General features: G+C 37.0%; 1 protein-coding gene across 1 annotated transcript in view; it reads left to right on the top strand.

The window, feature by feature from the left end:
* Window positions 1-1,039: 1,039 nt before the first annotated feature.
* Window positions 1,040-13,086, top strand: part of LOC140172718 (scavenger receptor cysteine-rich domain-containing protein DMBT1-like) — a 35,050-nt gene continuing 23,003 nt past the window's right edge. The window contains exon 1 of the mRNA XM_072195850.1: window positions 1,040-1,142. Within this exon, the coding sequence (XP_072051951.1) occupies window positions 1,040-1,142 (103 nt within the window). The remainder of the gene's footprint in view (window positions 1,143-13,086) is intronic.

Raw genomic sequence — 13,086 nt, 5'->3', positions numbered from 1 at the left:
ATTATTGATAGCATCATTGCAATAGTTTTTCTTCAATGTTTTATTAAGTTTATTCTTAGTTTGAGAGGGGACAAGGAGAGCAAAGGAGTGATAAAGTGTAGGCCTAGGAAAGAATAAGTACAGAGAAGGGAAAAGTAAGGAATGATGAATACATTTAAGAATTATTATTATAGGCCTATATAATAACTAAACACATAACAGCACTGGGCAGCCATTCGATGATGTCAATGCCTTTATTCGTTACGTAATTAAAACGCCCAGTCAGATGTATTTCACACCTGCCAAACACAAGTCACCCAATTTCGAACTGGACGTTGAATGTACACTCTCATGAATATTGATTGGCAACATTTTCCAATATTTCAGCGCTCTAATCGGAAACAATAGAACAATAGACCCTGCAGAGCGTTGGGGTGCGAGTGACCAGCATGATACGGTTCAATTACCATGGATGTAGTAGTTCAGCGCGATATAATCAAAAATTGTTTTCACCTATTGCTACTGGTAATTAATCCGATTATTACGTAAATTCGCCAGCGTATACGCCGTAGAAGTAACGTCATAATAACTGCCATAGCAATAGATGAATACAATTTTTGAATAGACCGCCCTGCACTACAAGCAGATTGCACTAATCACCTGTGTATGTCAGCAAACATAGATTGAATACAATACCATCATCTTCAGCCGCGCTGATGTATTTGGTCAACAGGATTAATGTAGAAGAGAAAACAATTTCTCTTTTATACCGTTGGTATGGGAATTCTGCGTAATTCTTCGCTCACCTGTTATAGTTTTTAAGGCCGTCGTCTGACTGATTTGGTTTCACATGTTTGTTGGATGGAGCAGTTGGATGCGCCCTCACATGTAAGTTTGTAGTTAAAATTAAAATATACATGAACATAATATTTTGTTCAGTTATTGTCTATTTGTGTGATTACATGCGTTAGGTTTTAGGTTATTTTACGACCTCTTCGATAACACGGAATCTTTCATAGATTTGAGGTTTCGAGATTTTACAGAGTCCTTACCAACCAAGATGTCTACCGAAGATTTACAGAAGAGACGACGTTTACCAAATCAGACATGGTATTCCCGGTACCTCGTTCCCCAATTTAGATCAAATCTCGTTACAACAGATGGTAAGAGAATCCGTGTTTTTGGTTTTCATATCAATGCTTTATGTCATGCCGATAGACAACATCTTGAACTTAATATGTATGTTTCCACGGATGGAGCAGTTGGATGCGCCCTCATATGTAAGTTTGTTTTTAAAATTAAAATGTACATGAACATAATATTTTGTTCAGTTGTCTATTTGTGTGTTTATGTGCGTTAGGTATAAGGTTATTTTAAAACCTCTTCGATAACACGGAATCTTTCATAGATTTGAGGTTTCGAGATTTTACAGAATCCATACCAACCAAGATATCTACCGATGATGTACAGAAGAGATGACGTTTACCAAACAGGCATGGTATTCCCAGTACCTCGTTCCCCAATTAAGATCAAATCTCGTTACAACAGATAATGAAAGAATCCGTGTTTTTGGTTTTCATATCAATGCCTTATGTCATGCCAATAGGCAACATCTTGAACTTAATATGTATGTTTCCACGGATGGAGCAGTTGGATGCGCCCTCATATGTAAGTTTGTAGTTGAAATTAAAATATACATGAACATAATATTTTATTCAGTCGTTGTCTATTTGTGTGTTTATGTGCGTTAGGTATAAGGTTATTTTAAAACCTCTTCGATAACACGGAATCTTTCATAGATTTGAGGTTTCGAGATTTTACAGAATCCATACCAACCAAAATGTCTACCGAAGATTTACAGAAGAGATGACGTTTACCAAAACAGACATGGTATTCCCGGTACCTCGTTCCCCAATTTAGATCAAATCTCGTTACAACAGATGGTGAGAGAATCCGTGTTTTTGGTTTTCATATCAATGCTTTATGTCATGCCGATAGACAACATCTTGAACTTAATATGTATGTTTCCGCAGATGGAGCAGTTGGATGCGCCCTCATAATGTGATGCGATCAAGTAAAATCAGTCGGAACTCGGAAATACTAAATATTCAGTTTCTTATAGGATAGAAAAAACAGTAACAAAGCTACATTTTGCAGAAAATCCCATTGAAACTTGCTCGAGAAGTCTAGCCAAGAATTTGCTGCACCGATAGCTTCACATCGAATGCGTAACTATCGTGTTCAAATTCGAAGCTAGAGTTCTCGAGTAAATTGAAACTGAAATGGAGAGAAAAACTAAAGAGTTTCCAAAAACAAGAGGAAACAAAAAGAAATACTTCCTCTGTTTGGTTATATATATATATCTCAAAATCAACATTTCCGAGCTCCGACTGATTTTGCTTGATCGCATCACATATGTAAGTTTGTAGTTAAAATATTATTGAAATATACATGAACATAATATTTTGTTCAGTTGTTGTATATTTGTGTTTTTACGTGCGTTAGGTTTTAGGTTATTTTACGACCTCTTCGATAACACGGAATTTTTCATAGATTTGAGGTTTCGAGATTTTACAGAATCCTTACCAACCAAGATGTCTACCGAAGATTTACAGAAGAGATGACGTTTACCAAATCAGGCATGGTTTTCCCGGTTGCTCGTTCCCCAATTAAGATCAAATCTCGTTACAACAGATGGTGAAAGAATCCGTGTTTTGGGTTTTCATATAATGCTTTATGTCATGCCGATAGACAACATCTTGAACTTAATATGTATGTTTCCACGGATGGAGCAGTTGGATGCGCCCTCATATGTAAGTTTGTTTTTAAAATTAAAATGTAGATGAACATAATATTTTGTTCAGTTGTCTATTTGTGTGTTTATGTGCGTTAGGTATAAGGTTATTTTAAAACCTCTTCGATAACACGGAATCTTTCATAGATTTGAGGTTTCGAGATTTTACAGAGTCCATACCAACCAAAATGTCTACCGAAGATTTACAGAAGAGATGACGTTTACCAAATCAGGCATGGTATTCCCGGTACCTCGTTCCCCAATTAAGATCAAATCTCGTTACAACAGATGGTGAGGGAATCCGTGTTTTTGGTTTTCATATAATGCTTTATGTCATGCCGATAGGCAACATCTTGAACTTAATATGTATGTTTCCACGGATGGAGCAATTGGATGCGCCCTCATAATGTGATGCGATCAAGCAAAATCAGTCGGAACTCGGAAATACTAAATATTCAGTTTCTTATAGGATTGAAAAAACAGTAACAAAGCTACATTTTGCACAAAATCCCATTGAAACTTGCTCGAGAAGTCTAGCCAAGAATTTGCTCACCGATAGCTTCACCTTCTAGGCTAGAGACCATTGCATTCAAAATCTAGTCGGATTTGCTGAAGCATGACACCGTGTAAAGCAATGGAGGTTCAGAAGTAAACACACTTCATCCAAATTTCAACATTAATAGAATAAATAACCTCCGGTGCAAAAAATTACACCGCTGTCCGACCGAAAAATGATACCAACGCACTCTAGCATCGAATGCGTAACTATCGTGTTCAAATTCGAAGTTAGAGTTGTCGAGTAAATTGAAACTGAAATGGAGAGAAAAACTAAAGAGTTTCCAAAAACAAGAGGAAACAAAAGATTTGAGGTTTCGAGATTTTACAGAGTCCTTACCAACCAAGATGTCTACCGAAGATTTACCGAAGAGATGACGTTTACCAAATCAGGCATGGTATTCCCGGTACCTCGTTCCCCAATTAAGATCAAATCTCGTTACAACAGATGGTGAGAGAATCCGTGTTTTTGGTTTTCATATGAATGTTTTATCACTTTATTTATTCCCTGGTTTTATGTCATGCCGATAGACAAAATCTTGAACTTAATAGCTCCGGACGGACACAGGGGGGCCGGCCAAGATTGGCTCAATTTTGACGTTGTCATTGGTTTTACACGTAAACACAAAAATGTCTCAAATTATTCCAAAACTGTACGTATGTTATTAAGCACTATTTTATCAGTCTAAATCCGTTGAGGTTCGCCAGTGAACCTCATTGCAAGTACTGTTTTTAAAATTTTTTTTGTATGAATAACGCACGATATGTTACGATATATACTGAAAATTTCCCCTGTGTGTATCAATGAGTTTACGTGGTGTAGTGGTTACGGATCTCGCCGCCCATGCAAAGGGTCCCGAGATCGATTCCCATCCCCGGCGATGAGTAGAAATTTTTATTCTTCTTTTTTCTTTGAATTTAAAATTATTTATTTTCATGTGAAAATGTATATATTGCACTGGGAAATATATTTTGTGCATTTTTTTCTGTAATGGGGCCACCCGGCCAATACAGCTAAAAACGGATCTTGGCTCCGAGAAAAAATAATTGCGTCCATCGTGCAGGCAGTGTTGCCGTCATATTGTCTGTTTTGTTTACGCTTTTGGCTGTTGCCACATTGAATAATGTAGTCCACCATCGTCTGGACGGGCAACAATGACTTCTGCGCGCGCGTGCGTGTATAAGCTACGCGTTATGGCAACGCACACGCCTACGCGATGCCGTCGCGCTCATCTGTGATTGGTAGCTCTTGTTGTCGGCGCGAATGTTATATTCGCCTGGTTGATTTTTTTGTAGGGTAGGTTACAACAATGATTAAAACTGGTTATATTTAACAGCGTTTTATGGCATAAAATAACATAAAATGCCACTTTGATTTGTTCAAAATATTAGACACGACGGTAATGAATGACAATAATAACTTTGTACCATCTATTTTGTGGTCATTGTGTGAAATTGCCGGGTTTTGTTTTGGGCCTCGGTATTTTTCCTATACCTCAGCCCAAAACAAAACCCTCCGATTTCACACAATGACCTCAAAATAGATGGTGCGCAGTTATTATTGTCTAAGCAATGACTTCTGAAATGGAAAGAACGAAACACACCATTCCAGACCCTGACTCTCCAAGTGTACCTTTAATAGATGAAGTGGAGGAGGCCACAAGACATTGCAAACAAAGTGGCTGCTAAAACCTTGAAAGCAGGTGGCTTCTGATGAGACAGCTTTTACTGAAGATCATAAATGCAACCTGGTCAGAAGGTAAACTGACGAAGATTATTATAGTAAAGGCCTATTCACACCAGTATTCAAGAAAGGGGACAAACTTGACCATCTTGACCCAGCAAGTACAGAACAATCACCCTACATAACTAGGCATAATATTATGCATGTTTTTCGTGATTTGGGGCATTTCGGTCAAAAACTCATATTTGTTAGCAATTTCTTGCATTACAAAATTTGTATTAGGCCTACACTATGACAACAGCCACTTATTTTTCAAGCAAATGTAGTAATTATAGGTTAATAAAAGCTTGTGCGTATACATGAAGTTTCCCGGGAGTCTTTTTCAACGTTATACTGTTCTTCTTTGACGTTCGCATTTTTTCTTGCTTACGGTGGCTTCAAGTTACAGACGGCACATTTCATCAAGGAGTAATACCTCTGTTGCAGTAAGTTCTCTTTGTTAATTATTTAAACCTTGACATAGGATCACTTTGTGACAAGGATATTCTTTTATAAACATGGATACAAAAGAAATTACGCATTGGTCCTTTGTGCGGAATTGATTATCGACAAGATAGCGCTATTCATAAATATGTACCTTTTCCGCCCTTTAAGGGGTGGGGTATGAACGTTTGGACAGTATTTATTTTGGGACATTAGAGCACATCAGAAATATCGAATTGCATTCTGAATACGAAGAATGTCCTTCTGATATCAAATAATTTTGATTTTTTGAAATTCGCAATGTAATACACATTTTATGGCAAATGATTAAAAATTGATATTTTGATATTTAACAGTACTCTTTATAAACTTTATAAATCTGATGATTTATACTTAAAGTGTATGTAGGTGGGATGAAAAGCCGACGATCAATTGACAATTTTGACCTTTCGTATTGAAGATATGGATTTTTTTCCCAAAACACCCAAAAAAAAATAGGTCTTTTTGGGAAAAAATTCATATCTTCAATATGAAAGGTCAAAATTTTCAATTGATCGTCGGCTTTTCCTCCCAGCTACATACACTTTAAGAAGTTGAAGTATTTCGTATTTTAGTTATGACTCCTGAAAGTGGAGGGACTGCAATTGTGCACCTTACCGAAGAATGACCCTTTAACGTTGCCAACTCATAAAAATTCGATTTTTCGTCAGTGATTGTTTTCAAGACGCAGAGTGCAATTTCAATAGCAAAAACTAAAAACTCTTTTAAAATGTTCTTCATGGAATCGTTTCAGAAACCGTGTAGGTAAATGGATGATTATGAAAATAAAATGACAAAATGCCCAAAAGAAATGAGTAGGCCTAGTCCTGTTAACTTGTGATTTGGTTCATCTTTATTTATTTTTGTTAGACCATTATTGCGTGCATGCCGTTCAAATAAAATCATTCGATCGCAAGTGAAGATTTGTGCTGCCAGATGTTCACTCGGACCGAGACTTCGAGACCAGGAGGACTGAGACCAAGACCGAGGCCAGCAGGTCCGAGACCGAGACCAAGGCCAGTCTTAGCTGGTCTCGAGACCGGTGTCGATGTCAAGACCAAGGCCGGCCTCGAGACCTATAGCACTGAAAACGAGTAAACCTAGCATGGAAAAATAATTTCATTGAGGCAATTCATAAGGAATAGAATGAAAAGGAAAAAATTATTCAAACGATTGCGAGACTGAAAAAGACTGAAAATTTTCGACTGGAATGATAGGGCACGTGAGTAGGGTTACCGCACAAATTATTTGTATTCACATCATGAACATGGTTGACCATTGTTGACGTGATTGAAGTCGTTAAAATTGTTTTGCGATAATCATCTGACCAGTTAGGACGCGGGACTACCAATTCTTTAGAAATGCATAGTCGCGCTAAAAGTCGATCGATACATGTTAAAATCAGCACAATTCAGAGATACACCTTTTTGCTATGAAATTTATTTTCTCGGTCAAATATAAAGCAATATTTTTCTTTTCTTCAGTAATGTCAGTTAAAGACATAGTGCTTGGATATACATTTTTTTTTAAATCCTGGTGTTAAAATTCAAGCATCATATTTTGTCTTTTAGTGTGATATTTTTGATTTTTATAGGCCTTTAGTTCGCCCGTGAGCTTTTTACGGAATTCATTTTTTAGCGTCTCAAACTAATATATTTTGCTAAAGAAAGATATTTCCCACCTCTGTAAAGCACATCGTGTGGGTCTATATATTATAGTTTTGTCCGAATTTCCGTTTTTATTTTACCCTTTTTCCCTTCTTGCTCCGAAAATGTCAAACTCAGTACTTTATCTCGAGAACAACCAGCAGAAATAATCGATATTTCAATTGTTGTCAACCAGGTCCCTTTTGCATTGAAAACCAGGATTGCCTGACCAGCGATTTGGTAGCCCAAATCTCCAATTCTGGTAAATGAGGTGAATTTTGGAAATTTGCTCCCGTGATAGCCTGCAATTTCAATTTATAGGGGCTATGGATTCCATGATTATGAAAACCATTTTGTCTGTTTATTTGTTTGTTTATTTACCTAGGATGAGGTCCTTGGGAAAATCCACTGTCCAAACCTAGAAAAATTCGCGTGTTATTAGAGGGGATTTTAATCTCCAGGTGAATTTTGAATGACCCCCCCCCCCCATCGCGGGTTGGCATTTTCATTACACCCTTCAGACTTGCGTTCGGGTTTGTGTAGGCCCCCCCGGGGGGGGGGGACACTCCCTATCTGAAATGGCAGGGATGTGCCTCGGCCATGTTAAAAGTAGGGGGCATTCAGGTCAAATGTACAATTACAAAAATATGGGGTCATTCAGTACACTACCTGAAAAAAATGGGGTCATTCGGTATGCAATTTTGAAAAAAGGATGGTCATTGGGGTAACAAAAAGTAAAATGGGAGTCATTGAGTACAGAATTGCCAAGAGTATCATTAAGTACACATAAATAAGTGCCAAACTGCGTAAAACAACTTGGCCACCTTGGAAATGTGAACAATCTCATTATTTCTGGAGGAGAACACAAATACCACCTAAATTTGGGAATTTATTGGGTATAGCAGGAAATAGAAAAAGGGGGTCATTGAGTACATGAATTTTTTTTAAGGGGGTCATTGGGTAATAGGTAGGACCATAACACAAAAAGGGGTCATTGGGTACAAGCCGGTTTGAAAAAGGGGGTCTATCCCGAGGCACATGATGCATATCTGTCATGGAAGTGCCCCCCCCGGGTGTAGGCCTATTTGTCATAATTTAGCGCTATAGGACCTACTTTCTAAATGTAGGCTATAGCTATAGCCGTGCTATATAAATATTATAAGGTACCGGTATGTAATATTATGTAGGCCTATGGGGTGGGGTGGGTACTCAACACATTTTAACCATGACTTACAATGCAAGGCTCATTGTTGCCATAAATGATTTTTCCTTTAGGTCATTATAATAGGTTGTTATAAACTTCCATGTTTAACCTTGTATTGTTTTGGCTGCTTCATTATGACTTTCGGTGGGTTTAAGCAATTTCAAACAAACACAAACAAAAGGCACTATACCCAGTCACCTTCATGACAATTGAAACACTAGGTAATTTCTTTGCTATATTGAAGTTCTGGCAACACTGTATCCAGGCCGGGCACCCAGAGATATCGATCCACATTGCTAGTATTTGCCTAAGATTTCACACGTGGATTTGAAATTTTTGTGTCAGTTCCTGCAGAACTGACACCTTTAGTACAGGTTTGACGATCACGTGACAATTCGGATCATCATATCGAAATATCACGTGGGTAAAAATATCAATATCGATATCAATACTATTCGTCAATTCAGCCCCAAACCAATTCGCCCACATGCTAATTCGAACCCTGTATATTGATGTACAAAAAAAGTTGGCCAAATTTAACTATTTCGTGATTTTCTCCATAACCGTTGTTTTTACACCAAATCTGTATATTTAGATGCCTTGATGTCTTGCATTCGGTCACAAACCAATTCGTTGTACTTTGTGCACTTAACCCTCTATCTTTTAAACCAAATATCCTAAAGAGTCGTGTGATATGTCGAACTTTTCCACAGGTCATAAAGAACAAAACAAGTCGCGTTCGCGTATCTGTATACGTAGGGGGGTACCAGGGAATAAACAACACGGGCTTCCGGTGAGCTGCCGGTCCTAGGAAATGGAATATTACTGATAAATATATAAAGATGGCAAAATCAGTAAACCAGTTTAAGTTACAAAAAAAAAAAGTCTAATAAAAATTACATCTAATATTTAGGCATTATTTAATGACCTCACCCATCCCCACCCATCTCCACCCCAACTATCAACTTCTTCTGTGAACTGTGGAATGTCTATATGAAATGTTATAAATATTTATATTGCTTCTTTCTTTGCATGTTCTTCTCCTCTTTCTTTTATTTGTTAGATTTGTGTAATTGTATGTTGTAACTTAAGGCAGTGTAAGGGGTGCTCGCTTCAGGCCTTTTGAGCATCTCCTCGTTCAAATGTTGTGTCTTTTATATATATTTTGTATGATCGATTTGTATGAAAATAAAATGATGATGTATGATGATGATGATGTACATCATTTCCTACAGAGTCGTGAGATATGTCAAACTTTTCCTTTGGTCAAAAAAAAAAAAAAAAAGTCAGTGGTCGCATATCTGTAGGATCATTGGTTAATAAGATATAGTCACTTTTTTTAATTTTTAACCAAATATCTTAGAGAGTCGTGCCATATGTCAAAAAGGAACAGAAAAGTCAGTGGTCGCATATCTGTAGGATCATCGGTTAATGAGATATAGTCACTTTTTTGTACGTTGTGCACTTAACCCCCTTGTTTTTTACTTCTGGATATCGTTTGGAGTCAAATGATTTTTCATTTTAAAGCTTATGATATATTTTCTAAACACGAAATAAAACAAAATTGACCGCCAGCCTACTTTACAGCTGTTTCGTGATGGACGGTCACATATATTCATTAACATATTAAATCGTTTATCCCTTTTGGTCAATATCGAATTGGTTTGTGGCTGACTTAGCTTGGGGCCAATGCATGAATTGGCATATGGCCAAGTCAACTGTGGACGAATTGGTTTGGGCCGAATCGCCTTGCTACCAGGAAATGCCGAAAAATTACGTACTTTTACAAGGCAAAAAGCAACTTTTCTAGGCATTGTTGACATGGTGCCCCCGCTAAAGAAAGTTTCCTACTATAAAGACCTAACTTTTGAGATGGTTTGTATGTTTGAAGGTGCAAAATTAACAATAAGCTTAAAATCATGGCCCGGTTTACCGGTGAGTTTTGCAAGTCATCATCAGATGACGTCAGAGGACAGCTTTCAAACATAAGTCTTGATAGTAATACGCTGTTTTACTTAGCCTATATCTGGTGGCAGCAGCATTTTTCTAATACACGGGGGGAACTGACGGTGTCCACATCTTTTTTTCTTTCTTTCTTTCTTTCTTTCTTTCTTTCTTTCTTTCTTTCTTTCTTTCTTTCTTTCTTTCTTTCTTTCTTTCTTTCTTTCTTTCTTTCTTTCTTTTCTTTCTTTCTTTCTTTCTTTCTTTTTTCTTTCTTTCTTTCTTTCTTTCTTTCTTTCTTTCTTTCTTTCTTTCTTTTTCTTTTTCAGTTTTTTGTATTTTATCAGTACTTGGAGCTGGTGGGGGAGAGAAAGCATTAAAATACATTCAGGAAAAAATACAACTCGAACCAAAGATGAAGGCTCCATTTCAAAATCAAAATTAAAAAAAAACAAAAAAACAAAAAACAAAAACACACCAGACAATGAGCAGGTTCAAAGAACCACAGAAGGAAGATGACAAAACAGAGTCCTGACCCTATCCGAATCCTATTTTGACCTTTACACAAATAAACCACCAGCCCTTCTTCATCACATACAATATTTTTATAAAAACATCCAGCATGTTTTTGTATTGCGCTGGTATAGGAGTTGCAAGGGCCTGATACTTTGCTGATATCGAATGATGAAATTCGCCATCTTCCTCCTGTGAAAAAATTTGAAGAATAGAAGGCTGACGTTGCGCCAAAACACGCAGGCCTATGTAAGTGTATAATTAGGCCTATTTAATGATAAAATGAACTACCACTAAATGTTCTTGTCAGTGCTAGTGCTGCAATGCAAAACTTCTCTTTAACATTACATTAAAATAATAGTTACATTGTAAATTGGAACTGACACCAATTTTTTTCAGGAATACTTGTTTCAGCTGGTAGTCAAAAATTATGGAATCAAAACGGAAATTCTGACAAAACTATGATATATCGCTCACGGTGATGTGCGTTAGAAAGTTGGGAAAAAACCTTCTTTAGCGAACTATATTACTTTGAAAAGCTAAAAGATTGATTCAAAAAAAGGCTCGCGGGCAGAGTTGAAGCCTATCAAAATCGAAAATCTTACACTAAATGACTGAATTTCACGACTAAGTTTAACACTAAGATTTGAAAAAAAATACAGTATCAAGCATTACAGTTTTTCCTGACATTTACTGAAAAAATGAAAATTATTGCTTTTCATTTGGCCGAGAAAAAATTTTTACACTGAAAAGGTGTAACTCAAAATTTTGTTCATTTGAATACCAAATTCGATCGTTGGTATTGCCTTATTAAATGACTGAGTGAGCCTTGCAGAACAATAACAATCGGTAGTCCCGCGTCCTAACTGTATTGCATTTGAAGATTCTCAGTCTTTTACCCTGCGCATCCTATTTTTCATGGTTAGGGTTGGGATTAGAGCTTGGGTCATACTTGTGCGCAGGGTATACCATAAATATTCCGTCCCTTTAAACGGGTCATTCAGCAAGTTTGCATTCCACTCAGTAATCAGCTCCTGACCAATCAGTAATCAGCCACTGAACAATCAGTAATTAGATACCATTCAGTAATCAGCTATACTGCATGATCAGCAATCAGTGGTCAGTGACTGATTAATCAATAATCAGCTATTGATCAATCATCAATCAGTAATCAGTGATCAGTCTTTTACACCTGCAGCAGTTTACAACATCTTGCATTGTTATCAAATTGATAAAAGATATACAAGTACTACTATTTACCATTGTTCCACATTTTTTTTCAATTGTTACTTTCAGTGGGAAACTATATCTTCAGCCTGCTACGATAATTGATTAAGTAATTTTTTGTAATTTTGAGAACAAAGTACAAAATATGGTTCAAGCATGCATTTAAATATATTTATTCACATATCTTTGCACACGAAACAAATAAGTATGAGCCCAAGTAAAGGGAATAATCAGATATAATTAGAGTGATTACGTAACTGATGCATGCTTGAACCATATTTTTACTAAGGCAATTATCGTAACAGGGAGACGATATTATATAGATGTGACTTGCTACCACGAAATTAGCGTAAAGTCGCAAGTTGGTAGTTTCGAAACGCCCTGGCTACTGATCTTTGTTTCCTTCGTGAATGGCACGCATGTCCCCATCCACAAAGGACATACTACAGACATACTTCTGGCTTGAACAGGTGCGCGGTAAACAAAGAACACCAACCCAGTCAGGCTTTATTCTCATTTCGTTGTAGCAGGTCACATATGTGACCGTACAGCACGAATGAGCCGTAAATTTCCTAAATTGTATTCTGAGTTATAGTGTAAAATGTGTACGAAGGTCGTATTCAGCGGTAACTTAAGCTGGCGACGACATCTATCTCATTTTGATAGTCAAACACCAATCAATAATCCTATTGTTGAAGTGGATAATAAGCTTCTACCTTAGATAGAAATTTTAATAGCGCTATTCTTTGTTTGCTTTGGCTAAATCCTGTTCAAGTGGTGGGTTACCAGGCATTGTATTTTGTATAGGTATGTAATAACCAACAATTAACAATGAGAGAACTTTCTTAAACCTCGTTGACTTGGGGATGATTTGAAATGACCGCCAATTATGACTGTTTGATATTTATTGCCAGTAATGTGGAAAAAGTGACACATGTAGAAACCAAAAAAGCTATAATTTTGTTGAAGGAGCAAAGTTTAACAAAACCATAACCCCGCTTCTGGATATCGTTTGAAGTCA

Source organism: Amphiura filiformis, chromosome 16 (genome assembly GCF_039555335.1).
Source record: "Amphiura filiformis chromosome 16, Afil_fr2py, whole genome shotgun sequence".
Classification (NCBI taxonomy): domain Eukaryota; kingdom Metazoa; phylum Echinodermata; class Ophiuroidea; order Amphilepidida; family Amphiuridae; genus Amphiura; species Amphiura filiformis.
Note: the sequence above shows the minus strand (reverse complement) of the source record. Positions and strands in the feature narration are given on the sequence as shown.